Genomic DNA, 14,135 nt, shown 5'->3' with positions numbered 1-14,135 from the left:
GACACTGAGCAAAGGGAGAAGGGCCAGCCACCCCATAGGACAGAACAAGAGGCCCCATCAGAGCGCATGAGGAGGGAAATGAAGCTGCCTCAGCCCACCTGAGTCAAAAGCAGAAGAGGCAGTCTAGATGAAGTGCTTTTTATTTTTAGAGCAACCAAACACTTTTAATATAAAAACCCTTTAATATACAAACTGTAATCACAACAGCATCCACATAGCAGCGAGGGACAGAGACATAGATCAGGGAGGGAATGTTTTCAGGATGCTGAAGGTTTCCCTTGCCCAAAATCACTCTATGGCTTATGAAAGCATGAGTCTTAGCAGAGAGAAGACCAAGGCAACCAGGGGCAAAGATCTACAGAGCAACCCTGCGCCAGACAGCAAGCCCTCTAATGCACACATCCTCCTAGGGCAGCCTCCAAGACAAGCCAGACAAGTTAGGAGATGACAGGAAGGTGGCTGTGATTTAGAGAGAGACCCATTGTTCCTCAGCATCCTGATGATCACACCGGTGGGAAACGAGTTTTCTAGGGGCTGCTGGGTTTTAAAGACTAAAAATACTCCCAGGAGAAGGACAGAACTTGTTATCTGAATCCCCTAACCAGGATTCCTTGCCTGTGACACCAGAAAGCTGATCTGCTCAGATGTTGGAGAGGGAAAGAAATGACAGCACCCTTAGCCCAATAGGGCCACAGCCTTGCCAGGGATTGACCGAGAGCCTCAAGGCAGGAAGAGCTTTGGGTCAAAAGCACTCATGGGAGCTAGTGGCACAATGGCCTGCAGGTGGAATTTATAGTGTGTGTGGAAGAGGAAAAACACGAGTCAGTAAGAATGAACAACGAAGTACCTGCTTCTTATAGGCCTGTGCGGTGGAGGTGAGATGATCCTTCTGGGCAGAGGCTGGAAAGACCTGATGCCCATTCTTTCTTTGGAGCCAAGTTTGACAGGCCTGGATGCAGTGGTTGGCTCCAAAGTCCTTGAGATGACCCCACACGACTCTCTGGGAGGCCTGAGGGCCCCCTCCAGGTATGCCAGGTGACTGGCTGTGGTCCTGGCTGAGTGCAGCCAGGGCCTGGCTTCCCACAGTTAGATGCAGTCCATGGAGTTCTCAGGGAGAAGGCCAGGGATACAGCCAGGGAGGCCGAGGCCCTTGACAGGAGTGCAGCTGAGGGGAAGACCACAGCTCAGAACAGGGTCCTGGTTCTCTATGGTCTCCAGCCTGTCTGCATTGTTGTCCCAGTTGATGTGGAAACGAGTCACCCGGGGGTTCGAGGCCAAGATATTCCGCTGGAGCTGGGGCAGGAAGAAGAATGTCAATCCTTGTCATCATGCCCCCTCATTCCTCCCACAGAGCCAGGACACCCTCTAAACTTCTGCCTTGAGCCCAGAAGAAGCGGACTTTACTTCTTCCATCCCCTCCAGTGACCCTGTGTCAAACTCCAGGGACTACCTGCACACCAGTGCTTAGGTGTGGGACCCATCTGGTCCTAATTCTGTAGGGCATGCCTCTGAGCTGCAAAGACCTTTCTCTCTCCCCCAACTCAGCACTGCAGAACAAAGCACAAAGACTTAAGTGAACTTTGGCTCCCAATTCTAATGACTCAACTCCCCTCCAGTGCAAGGGAACTGGTGTGCTTGCAGCAAGAAGTGTGGAGGCCCCACCTGAGAAAAGTCTGGCTTCAGGGGTGGGTTCTCCCGCAGCTCTGGGTTGAGGTACTCATTGTTGACGTAGTAGCCCACACGGATGAACTCCTGTCCGTGGTAGGTGCAGGTGATGAGGACAACAGTAACGCCCACAGCATCAGTCTCAGGGATGAGGGAGGGGTTGGGGGCATCAGCCTGAGGGAGACATTCTGTGTCTTAGCACTTCCATAGTCATAATAGGAAGATTCCCAAGTGACCTATATTTATTTTATTTGTGGTGATAGGGACTAAACCCAGGGACTCATGCAGGTTAGGCACTCTGTCACTGAGTTATATACCCAACCCTCAAGTGACCTGTATTTACTGAGCAGAAAAGTAAGCGCTCTGCCCTTAGGGGCTTTCACTAGAATGGGATTAGACAGAACTGATCATAGAAATGACAATGAATTGATGACTCTGGAATAGGGATGTAGCTCAGTGGTAGAGCACTTGCTCGCCTGCATGAGGACCTGGTTTCCATCCCCAGCACTGCAAAAATAAACCAATTTAAATAACAGTGACTGTAATAGGGAGAGAAAGGGGTGCCCAGAAGGAGAGTGATGAGCCAGGGGAGAGTGGCAGGAGGAGATCAGAAGACACCAGGCCACCCAGTGCCTGCAGGACCAACTGGGAGCCTAGAAAAGAGCACTGTTCAGCAAGAGGTAAGGGCGACATCACTACACTGGGTTTGAACAGAAGACTGGTGGTGTGGGATGTGGAATAGGTAGAGGGCTGTACTAGAAGCAGGGAGGCCAGGCTGGAGTCATCCTGAGAGAGAAAGGCAGCAGGCTTAGACCCAGCTATGGAGAAGGATAGGAGCACACAGATTCAGGGTATGCTGCTGTGGAGAGGACGGGCTATACCTGGTGCAAAGGAAAAAACAGGGGCCCCTTACACAAAAACTATTCAAGTTTCAGATGGGGACAGAACATTACAAGCATGGGTCCCTGTGCAACTGCCCAGGACACATGCCCAGGAAGCTGGCCCTGGTTTGGGGTAGAACAGATGAGTTTGTTGGTTGATTTAGTAGAGGTGTATGAGAGGGTTAAGGGATGTGGCAGTTTGGATTAGGGAGTAATAGCTGAAAGGGAGGTAAGTGAATGGATTCTCAAACGTTAGTGTTCCTAAGAATCATATGGAGAGCTTAGAATCTGCATGGCTGACAAGTTAGATGATGCTGTATTAGAGGGCTACTTGGGAGTTACCATTCATCCTCATATTCACAGACTCTGTATTTGCTAATTTGCCTACTTGTTAAGTTATTTGTAACCCCAAAACCAACATTTGTGGTGCTTTCACAGTCATTTGCAGACACACACAGAACAGGGAAAAACTGGAGTCACCCAATGTCCATGTTCCAACCTGAGGCCAAATGAGATAACACTCTTGCTTTCTTGTTTTAGTTCTCTTACTGAGAATGAGGGCCCTTATTTTACAGTAGATTGAACTTCATGCATGCTAGGCAGGCATTCTACCACTGAGTTATATCCCCAGCCCTATGGAAGCCCTTTTGGTGCCGTGTTTTCTGCATATTTTTGTGTGTGAGTTTGCTGTTTTAAAATGACCCCCAAAGTGAGTATGGTGGTGCATTCTTGTAATCCAGCTACTTGGGAGGCTTAGGCAGGAGGATCACAGGTTTGAGGCCAGCCTTAGCAAGATCCTGTCTTAAATTTTTTTAAAAAAGAGCTGGGGACGCACAGGGCCCTGTGGTTAATCCCTAATACCAGAGGGGGGTTGGAACCCTGAAATACAGTGTTGAAGTGCCCCCTAGGGTGTAAGAAGGTCTTATGAAGATAATTTGTATTAAATGTCACTCAGGCATGAGTTATAGTAGTGTTTGAGTTACATATGAACGAATCAACAATATATATTAAATAAGGTATGATAAAACAAAAACACATGAAACAAGGTTACATATTGACAAGTTGATGAAATGCGATTTGAACCTAAGTCTGTATTTCCCCTTAGGGTTAAGAGTTTGGTATTCACTGATTTAGCATTCCTGGTGACTTTATTCATGACTGCTGTGAATAAAAAGAACTGACTATAAATTAGTGGCTCATGGTGACAAGTAAGACACACAGGTGGGTAGGAAGGAGTTGTCTGTAGGACATCTGAGAGGTCAGACAGATTCTAAGAGCTGAATGAGGATCTGGATGTGAACTTCTGACTGCTGAATCACACTGTGTGCTTTCAGGTAGGTAAAAGATGTTTCTAAACTGAGGGTAGACCTTAGTGGTTGAGTGCCTGCCTAATGTGTAGGGCCTTGGGTTCCATCAGTGCACCCCCTACCGCCATGTATCGAAAAATCAAGGGCTAAGCTGTTATCTTTCTTACCTGAAAGACAAACATGTGTCTTCCTGCGGGGACAGGGCCAACCAGTACCGAGTCTAGGATCTGATCAAACTCCTCACTCTCAGCTGAGCCAACATAAATGATCTTCCATTCCAGGTCTACAAGGACATGGCGAGAACAAGGGTTAAGGAACTGATATAGCTCAACAACAAGAAGGCAGGAAAAGGGTCTTCTCATGTTAGTTTTGGAAAGATTCTTACATATTCAAAGATTCTAAGAACTGGTATACACTGGGTACTAAGTGCAGGCACTACAGTACTGAATGCTGGGACAGACTGAAACTCTATTTCCAGTGGGGACATTTCTCCTGTGGGTCTAGCTTTGCCAGATGACCTTGACTTTGAACCTTTGGGGGAACTTGGGTCTCTTAGAGCCTGCGAGTGAACCCGTATGGCAGAGGCTGAATTAAGAGCCACATGACCCAGGCGTGCTGAGAAGGGAATAGCAGGGAGCTGGGCCATTTCAGGGCCCTGCCCACTGGGTGCTGAGATAGGAAGGAGCATCCTCTTTCACACACAGGGACCGGTGCCACTGAACAGAGTGGTTCCCTCGACAACTGGGACAGGGCAGCAGATTCCAATCTGGCAGGACAGCCAAGAGGCAGGAGGGGCAAGGTGAAGCTGCTAGGGGAGCCAGCCCATCTACAGGTCTTCCAGACTGGGCATCAAGTCATGCTTACTTATGGATATTTGGGTGACAGGGTTCAGTCAGTAAATGTGGCATCACAGGATTAACCTCCAGTCCTAACTCTCTGCGTCCCATCCTGTAGGAGGATCTGATGCCCAAGTATGATCAGAAGAGTTTAAAGAAAAACACTTAAGGAGACCCTGCCTGTCAATCAAGTCCCAGTGACCATTGCCTTTTGCAGGAGGTCCAAGTGTATCAGGGGCAAGGTCATGCTAGTACAGGGAAGCTTGGCAGGAGACGTGAAACTTATTTTAGGTTCTTTGAAATTACACAACCCACAGCTCCAGCAGCTGGGGGAAGTTTCACAAGCTGTGATTTTCACAGGAAGCAAACTCTTGGAAGCTGCCCTGTCCCTTGGTCCAGCATCACACAAACATCCAACTTTGGAAGCCATGACTACAGAGATTTGTCACTTGAGCCCCAACTCCTTCCTCGATACACCCACTTCCTGTCCCTTTGCAGTTTCACCCAGTCCCTTCTACTCAGGAACCCTAGGTCTGTGTAATATGGGTGACCATTTGGCTTCCTGGGGTTCAAAGGCCAGCCTCTTATTATTTGCAGGGAGGAAGTTAAGCTTATGGACTTATATTTATTTACTTTCTGCAGTGCTGAGGATTGAGCCCAGGACCTTGCACATGCAGGCAAGTGCTCTACCACTGAACTCCATCCCCAGGATTTATTTTTGTTGTGTAGCGGTATGAATGGAATAAAATTTGTTATAAGGACAGAAAAACAAGCTAGTGCTCTCTCACTCTAACACTATTATTTTGGCTTCTTTTATTTTTTTTTTAGTTGTAGATGGACACAACACCTTTATTTTATTTATTTTTACGTGGTGCTGAGGATCGAACCCAGTGCCTCATACATGCTAGGCGAGTGCTCTACCACTGAGTTACAGCCCCAGCCCCTTATTTTGGTTTCTTTCAAGCATTTTCCCCATTACTAGTGGAGTCACATATATGTATGCATTTATTTAATGTGCTGGGGCAAGGATTAGGCAAAAAGGAGCCTGAAATAGAGAAGCCTCCAACGCACTGAAGGTACTTGATGTTGAATCCAAATCAATACGTGTTAGCAAAACCTAAACAAAGAATGCGTGGATGCTGCCAGATCAGGTGCCCCACGCCTGTAATCCCAGCGGCTTGGGAGGCTGAGACAGGAGGATCATAAGTTCAAAGCCAGCCTCAGCAAAGAACAAGGCACTAAACAACTCAGTGAGACTCTATCTCTAAATAAAATACAAAATAAGGGTTGGGGATGTGGCTCAGTGGTCGTGTGCCCCTGAGTTCAATCCCCAGTACCAAAAAAAAAAAAAAAAAGTGGAAGCCGATCTTAAGAATGTATGGTGGGCCAGAGGCAAATGACACAAGCCAGAGAGAAACAGGAGAATGAACTGAAGGCCACAGAGAAATACCAACTCCTAAGTGAGATGTGCTGATAAAACCAACTATGGAAGGCAGGAGATGACTGCCATGAGAGGCTCTGAATGGAACTGTCTTACCTTCACAGTTGTGATTTAAGCAAGGGCATACTTAACGGACTTCATTTCTGAATACAACTAGCCCTCACCATTCATGGATTCAACCAACCACAAATGGAAAGTATTGGAGAAAAAAAACTGAGGTCTGGGAGTGTAGCTCAGTGGTAGAGCACTTGCCTAGTATTCACGAGACCCTGGGTTCCATCCCCAGCACCACAAATACACACACCCCAAAAACGTTTGTATTGAATATATACAGACTGTTCTTTCTTGCTATGATTCCCTAAACAATACAGCATTAACAGTTATTTCCATATTATGTATAACGTATTAGGTATTATAAATCCTTTAGAGATTATTTAAAGTATATGGAGGATGTTCTATGCAAATATTACACTATTTTATGTAAGAGACTTGAGCATGTGTGGATTTTGGTAACTGAGTGGGTCCTAGAACCAACCCTTAGGGAAGATTACATAAACTCTCTTCAGAATTAGATATGGGATATGAATTCCTCACGTAACATCAACTCATACTTGTTAAAATATAGGATACAACCACAGACATGTATCGTGTATACCTAAGCTTCAGAACAATGCTGAAGGGTAACTTTGCAGGATTACCTTTTGTCTCAATGTTCTAACTTTTCGAGCTGACTACTGCACAAGATACACCTCTTCTACATATGAAGACAAAACCAGTGTTGACAATATAAACAACAATATGGAAAAAATGACTGTGGCTAAACTAGTTGGAGACTCTCTTTCTTACTTTTTTCTTTTGTGGTGCCGGGGATTAAACCCAGGGCCTCACACATGATAGGCAAGCACTCTACTACTGAACTACCTCCCCACTCCTTTTTATTTTGAAACAGGGCTCCTAAGTTGCCCAGGTTGGTCTCAAACTTGTGATTCTCCTGCCTCAGTCTCCCGAGTATCTGGGATTACATGTATGTGTCACCATACCTGGCTTTATTTCTTTTTTTAATGTTATCTAGTAGAACCTTTTTCTGTTTATCATTTTGCCTTTGTTCCTAATCACACAGATGAAACTATGTCTTACCACAGAGTATAAGCTCTGGGTCAGAACATCTGGTTTCTATGACTTATTCAGCTAGTGCCTATTGAATTTCTCAAAAGGGGGACAAAGCATACCTAATGTATTAAACATAGACATATGCCTTGAAGCCATCCATTTCCAGATGTTGAGAGGAGAGCATAAGAGGCTTAGAGCTCTTGGGAAATGAGAGTCACCTGACTAGGGGCTGGAGGGTTTTCTGCAGTACTGAGGATTGAACCCAGGGGTATTCTACCACTGAGTCACATCCCCAGTCATTTTTTAACTTTTTGAAACAGGGTCTTGCTAAGCTGCAAAGTTTGGCTTGGAACTCACAATCCTCTTGATTCACTGGGTGTTCTGTGCCACCTTCCCCAACTGGGGATGAGTTTTTTTTAAGAGTTCAGTTAACAGCACTGAGAGGAAGGAAAGAAATGGGTTCTCTGTACTTCATGGAAAGAAGACTGTGAGGAGGAAAAAAACAAGCCAGTAGGTCAGTCATGGAGAGCTGGAACTAGAGAGTCTGGATTCCCACCTGGAAGTTCCCAGGAAAAGCTTTCTTGCCCAAGTTTAATTAGTAATAACACCCCATTTTATTATGTCTTTTGAGAGTCTTGACTTGGCAAGAAATTTTATGGTCATTTTTACTTATGCCTCACCTCTAAAATAGGCAATGTTGGGTTGGTGATACAGTTCAGCCATAGAGCATGTGCTTAATATTTAATATGCATGTGGCCCTGGGTCCAATTCCCTAACACCAAAAAAAAAGGAAGAAAGAAAGAAAAGAAACTGGGTGTGGTGTTGCACACTTGTAATTCCAGTGACTCAGGAGACTGAGGCAGGAGGATCACAAATTTTAGGTCAGCCTCGGCAACTAAATCTCAAAATAAAAAGAGCTGGGGATATAACTCAGTATCTAGTAGAGCACCCTGGATTTGATTTTCAGTACCCCCCTCCCAGAAATGAATGTTTTCTTCCTTTTCCAGGATTAAACAGAGAGAAAGAATCTGGACTCAGAACTCACAGCAAGCTCTAGTGTCAACACATCTACAAACAGACTGGGTGACTTGAAGTCACTCTGTTTCTATTAAAAAATGATCAGCAGGTTGACTGTAGTCTTCCCTGCTCTGATTCTATAAATAAGGAATAAAAGTACTATGTAATGACCATGCAACCAATTTTAAAAGCAAGAAGCACAAACAGGCTGATTGAAACCTGATCTCCTGCCATCTGGGAACTGTGAATCCCTTAACCTATTAGCTCCTTACATCTCCTCCTGGCTTTTAAATTAAATCTTACTCCACAGTGTCATTCTACACTTTATTTATTTATTTACACCCTGCCTTGTTCCAGAAAGGATTTAACTGGGCTTATTCTATAGTTAGTCACAAGCAGACTCCTTAATTTAAAAAGGAGTGAAAGAAACCAGGGAGAAGCTTACCAACTGGCCTACCCAAGGGCACACACATTTTACTATACCAGCTCCAAGTTAATCCAAGTGCTCAGTTTTTCTGACAAACCAACCACCTGCCACAGAGAGGTGCTAGTTAGTACACTGCAACCTCACAGATCTCCACCTCCTCACCTGCTACCTCTTTAGCCACCAGTAGTGAGATGGTCTAATGGAGTCCTTCCTCCTGAAAGCAGGACTTGCCTTATAGTGGTGCCAAGGCTCCCTAGGTGACCTTAGATTTTGGATGTGCATAGACCTCTATTTCAAAGATCTTTTGCTCTTTGTGGCTCCTTTCTTCTCATCTGTGAGATGAGAACCATGTCCACCTTTATGTGGCATAGATGAATAAGTCATTCTGTGAAAGCACCTTGGGAAAGATGCACAAAAGGGTGTGACCTGCCAGCTGACTGTTTGAAGCTAAATCACATTGGCTTGGTCCAGTCCACCCACTGCCCAGACTAGGTCAGACCATCAAAAACTATGAAGAATTGCTTGCAGTAAGTCAGCTGGAACCTGGGGGGGAAACCTCTGGGAACTGGCTAATTTCTGCCTAATGCCTGCCTGCCTGGCTATGCCACCCTTCAGATTTGAGTGTGTTCATCCAAGCCCATAGGTAGAGAGGAGCCCAGAAAGCACCCAAGCTGGGGAGACCAAGGCATTAAAAGACTGGAGTTAGAGACCCCATCATCCCTCCCCAGGAGAAGCTTGTGTATGGGGGATGGGACCAGACTAACGAGACAAGCCTAGTTCTTGGGTGTATGCACTGGGATATACACACTGGGGTAGACAACAAGCAGTACTTATCTGGGGAAAGAGGTGGAGTTGTTTATAAATATTAGCAGGTTGGTTAAGGAATCTCTGGGATGAACAAGGTCTTGCCATGGGAAAGAGGGGTCTTCACAGGAAAAAAGGGGTGACAGGAGGGGAGGGTCTCACTTGGGGAAAAAGTGAAGTTGGGTGAGAGGGTTGGAGTCTCCATTGGGAAAAAGGGAGGTGAGTGTCTCATCACAGGGCAGAGGGCGGGAGGGGAGGTCTCTAAGGGGAAAACTGGGGCGGGTGAAATGGGGTTTGCCATAGGGATGATGGGGTGGCTGAGTGTCTCCGGATTAACAAACGGAGGCTGAGGTACCCACGGAGACAACGGATTAGTGCCTCGGAGGAGCGCCATGGGGTGGGGTGGGAGATGAGGTCTCCACATGAGGGGTAACGGTGGCGGGGGTGGACAATGGGGTAAGAGGTGGTCACCGGGAGGTGAGAATTTGTGGGAGTGGGGGTGTGGTCTCCCAGGAGAGGTGGGGCTGGCTGTGGGGGCGGGGGGGAAGTTCAAGGGGCGATCGGGTTGGCCATTAGGGCGGTTCTTCACGGGAGGTCGGGGTCGGCCCGGGGACGGGGAGTGGGGGGGTCTCCGCAAGGCCCAGCCTCACCGTCCGCCAAGGCCTCATTGCACTCGAAGCTGATCTCGAACCGGAAGGGGCTGTGGAAAGGGCTTGGGTTCTCCAGCACCGTCACGTTCAGTACCGACACCTTGGCCATCACCTCGCCGGGCCGCGTCTGCGGCTGCAGCGGAGCTCGCGTCTGCGTCCGGTTTGAGCGGGGGCGGGGGGGTGGTAGACGGGAGGCAGTCAGTAGAGTCACTAGCCACCGCTCCCGCCGCCCCTCTCCGCCGACTGAAGAGCGCACCTCGTCCGCGCGCTGCCTTCAAATAGCCGGCCCCACCCTCCGGCCAATCAGCGTCAACGCTCCCCGGCGGCGCGAGCACACCGTCAGCCAATTCTGGAGCGCGGGACGGCGCGCGCCCAGACTCCCCACACCAATGAGAGAAGCTCCCTCTTCGCGTAGGGCTAGGGAGGCGGGACCAACTCTAGACTTCTAAGAGTCTCCGCCGGGAACCAATCCTTAGTGTTTGGGATTCGGCTGTCAAGCGCAGGGGTGGGTGGAGTCAGAGTGCGGAACTTCTCTCGGCCAATCCCGAGGGTTCCCGCACCGGCGTAGAGTGGTCCGCCCTTCGCCCCGCCTTTCCGGAAGACGCAGTCAGTGCAGAGCAGAGCCGCCAACCGCCGAGCGGTGGCGCGCGGCGCTCGCTAAAGAAGGCCGGAAGGGCGGTTCTCGCGCTCGCGGTGATTGGCAAAGGAGAGTAGGAGGGAGCATAAAGCAGGTTTTTGAGAGCTGATTGGCTCGATTGGCTGAGGGGGGCGGGAATAGTGGAAAGCTTGGTTAGGGATTCGCCGGAGGGGAGCGGAAGTTGGGCGCCGGCGAAGTTGAGCGCGGTGTGAAAAGGGAGGAATATCGGCGGCCTCGGCACTTGTCTGCAGGTGATGGCAGCTGGGTCTGCTCGTTGAGTCTCCTGCCCGGAGGCCCAGCTGCTTGAACGTTGTGAACGTTTGACGCACCCCTCGGGGGAGATGGAGCGGGGGTAACGCAGCGCGCTGGTGCCCGGGGCGTCGGGAGTCGGGCCGGGTTCGAATCCCCCTCGAGGGCAGATGGGAGGTTTCAGGTGGACAGTACTGAAAATTGGAGTTCGAGTTCGGGGACACCAGTGTTCGAGACTGGGCTCTGCCAGTCCGCTCCCGAGGTGATGTTTTCTTGCCCAGGGAAGGGGCGACAGTGAAAATTCACCGCAGGCTTCATGACTGCATAATGCGACCAGAAACGGGGCTGCACCGGACCGCCGCCCCCTGCCAGGCTCCCCACGGGTGACCAGTGGCCAAGTAACGCCAATATTACATTTTTTTTTAGTAATCACATATTTTTATTTTAAAAAATATTCTTGATATTTATATATACACATAAATATGTTGTTGATAGACCTTTATTTTGCTCCTACCCGGTGCTGAGAGTGGAGCCCCGGGCCTCCCACGTGCAAGGCAAGCGCTGCACCACGGAGCCACCCCCTCAGCCCCAGTAATCACATATGTGTACAAGGAAAGAAAAGGGTCAGGTGAAATTCGTACTTTATTTAATCCAATATCACCAAAATGTGATTTCAGCGTGTGATCAGTATTAAACAATGTTGATGAAGATGTCTTGCATCCTTTTACTCAAGGGGAAGTCTTTGAGATCCCATGTGTCCTCCTTTTTTTTTTGTTTGTTTTGGAATTCAACCACTGAGCTAGATCCCCAGCCCTTTTTATTTTTTATTTTGAGACAGGGCCTATCACTACATAGCTTAGGGCCTTTGCTACATTGCTGAAGCTGGCCTCCAACTCTAGCGTCACAACCACTCCCCAGTTCCGTGTGTCTTTTATATCAAAACTGTAATCAGGCATGTGAATCTCCATTTTCATTGGAAATAGTGGCTTTTTAGGTTTCATAAAATTTACAGTTGAAAATGTAATGTGCCCCAGCTGTTCCCAACATAACTTAGAAAGTCTTCTGTGAGCTCAAATTGAATGTAGGTTTTTATAATTTAAATTTCAATTAGTTAGGATTCTAAGTGTAGTTGAAAGTTTCATTTTACAGTTTCACTAGCCCCAGTTGGGTGCTCATGAGCCCCTTTGAGGAGTGGACAGTGCTGATCTGAGTCACTCCCGGGATGAGACATGGTCTTCAGGACCTTGCTTCCCATTCACCACCTGGCCCCAACTTCAAATCAGCCAAACTAACCTTTTTGTTAAAAATCTGACAAGGCAGGGCCAGGGGCATATCTCAGTGGTAGACCATAAAATAAATAGTTATAAATCGGACAGACCACTCCCAATGCAGAGCCTCTACCCAGAACCTCTTCTCCCAGCTGTTAGCCTTTTCATTTAGGCCTCTCTGATCAGAGGTCCACTTCCCAGAGTACCCCCTAAACCTTGTCTCCTTACAGGGTGTAAACCTCAGCAGCACCGATCCCAGCCACTGTCATCTCTTATCTGGACTCATGTGGTCTCCCTAGGGTGTAAGGCCTCATGGTGCTAGGCATTTTTTCTTTTTCAAATCTACATCTCATTTTAAGTTAAAATGTTTTGGATTCTTAGACATTTTTTTTTTTTTAAATACTTTGGCTGAAAGAAAACTCACATTTCTAATTGCCTTAATTTCTTGGTAATCTTGGACATACTATCTCATTTAAAAATTATTTCCTAATTTGTTTCTGAGTACTAGATTGAATGGTGAACGAAGCTGCCATGATGTTTTCTAGATGTTTAATTAAACATTTATTCATTGCAACTTTGTAGTTTTCCTTTTACATTGTGGAATGTTTTTCCTTTATCCTTGGCCTCAAACTTTTTATACCCCCAGGAAAGCTTATCAGCCATAAGCATTATGTCTGTGGTGCTAATGAAGAAAATGTCCCTGTTCATAATGCATTCTTAATACAGCTAGCTAGTTGATCTTCAGTTGTAAACCTATCATGTCATTACCCTGCTTAAAACCTTCAAAGCCTTATCCGACTTAGAATGAAACCTAAGATCTTTACTATGGCTTAGGAGGCCCTGCACAGTGGCCTCAGCTAACTCTTGGGCCTCATCTCCCAGCCTCCTTCTTGTCACCACTCAAAGCCCTGCTGGCTTTATTTCCTGTCTTTCAACACACCAAGCTCATTCCTGCTGCCAGGCTTTGCACTTGCTGTTCCCTGTACCTGGAATGTGCTTCCCCCACATGATTGTATGCTGCCACGTTGTCAGGTAGGATTCAGCTCAATGTCCCTCTCAAAGAAGCCTTTCCAGTCCACCTTTTCGCCACTCACCCTGTTTTATTATCTTAGAAGCACATGTCAGAATCCGCATTTATGTTGGTTTTTCAATAATTGTGCTCATCATCTCATCAGCCCTCAGTGGTCAGGAAGATGGTTGAGAACAGAGATCTTAACCTGGCTCACTTGCACCTCTCAGTGTTTTATCTCCAGAGTTCAGCACAGGACCTGGCACGAAGAAAGTCTCAGTAGACTTTTTAAGAGATGTATAAAGGGCTCAGCATCGTACTTGCAGTGTGAAAAGTACCCTTCCAAATACAAGTTGCAGTAGTCCATAGTAATAAGCAGTAAGTCTTCATTAGTCTTCTTAACACCTCAAGTACACACACAGAGAAGTACAAGAAAAAAAAATATAACAAAATACCCCCTCATTGCTAGCTTCATAAAACATTAGAGATGCAGTTATAGGGCTTTGTATACCCTTATCTCAAGTGCGTTCCTCTTCCCTTGTCCTCACCCATTGTTTGTTTTGTACATATTCATATATGTTTGTGTGTGTGTGTCTTTGAACAATATATGGTACTGTTTGTGATTTCTACAGTTTTATATAAGTCAAGTCTATGCAGAGAACACTTAATTAGCAGGCCTGAGCTGGCTGTCCTTAGAAAGGCCTCTTTGTAAGTTGGGCCCTTGGCTGATACCTGGGAACCTAGATCTCAGGAAGGCTCCCACCTTTCTATAATGGTGGCCTCAGCTGTTGGTCAAACCATGTGCCTTATGTTAAACACTTGCTTTCCTTCTGG

At 47.1% G+C, this 14,135-nt stretch overlaps 1 protein-coding gene across 1 annotated transcript; it reads right to left on the bottom strand.

Moving 5' to 3' along the window:
* Window positions 1-124: 124 nt before the first annotated feature.
* Window positions 125-10,592, bottom strand: Asf1b (anti-silencing function 1B histone chaperone). The gene is made up of 4 exons (XM_046437063.2): window positions 10,139-10,592; window positions 4,021-4,136; window positions 1,663-1,839; window positions 125-1,293 (listed from the first exon to the last, which is right to left on the bottom strand). The coding sequence occupies exons 1-4, from the start codon at window positions 10,245-10,247 to the stop codon at window positions 1,087-1,089; spliced, it is 609 nt and encodes a 202-aa protein (XP_046293019.1). The 5' UTR covers window positions 10,248-10,592; the 3' UTR covers window positions 125-1,086.
* Window positions 10,593-14,135: the final 3,543 nt, after the last annotated feature.

Source organism: Marmota monax, unplaced genomic scaffold (assembly GCF_021218885.2).
Source record: "Marmota monax isolate L192 unplaced genomic scaffold, Marmota_monax_Labrador192_F-V1.1 WCK01_AAM20220418_F8-fsc00021, whole genome shotgun sequence".
Classification (NCBI taxonomy): domain Eukaryota; kingdom Metazoa; phylum Chordata; class Mammalia; order Rodentia; family Sciuridae; genus Marmota; species Marmota monax.
Note: the sequence above shows the minus strand (reverse complement) of the source record. Positions and strands in the feature narration are given on the sequence as shown.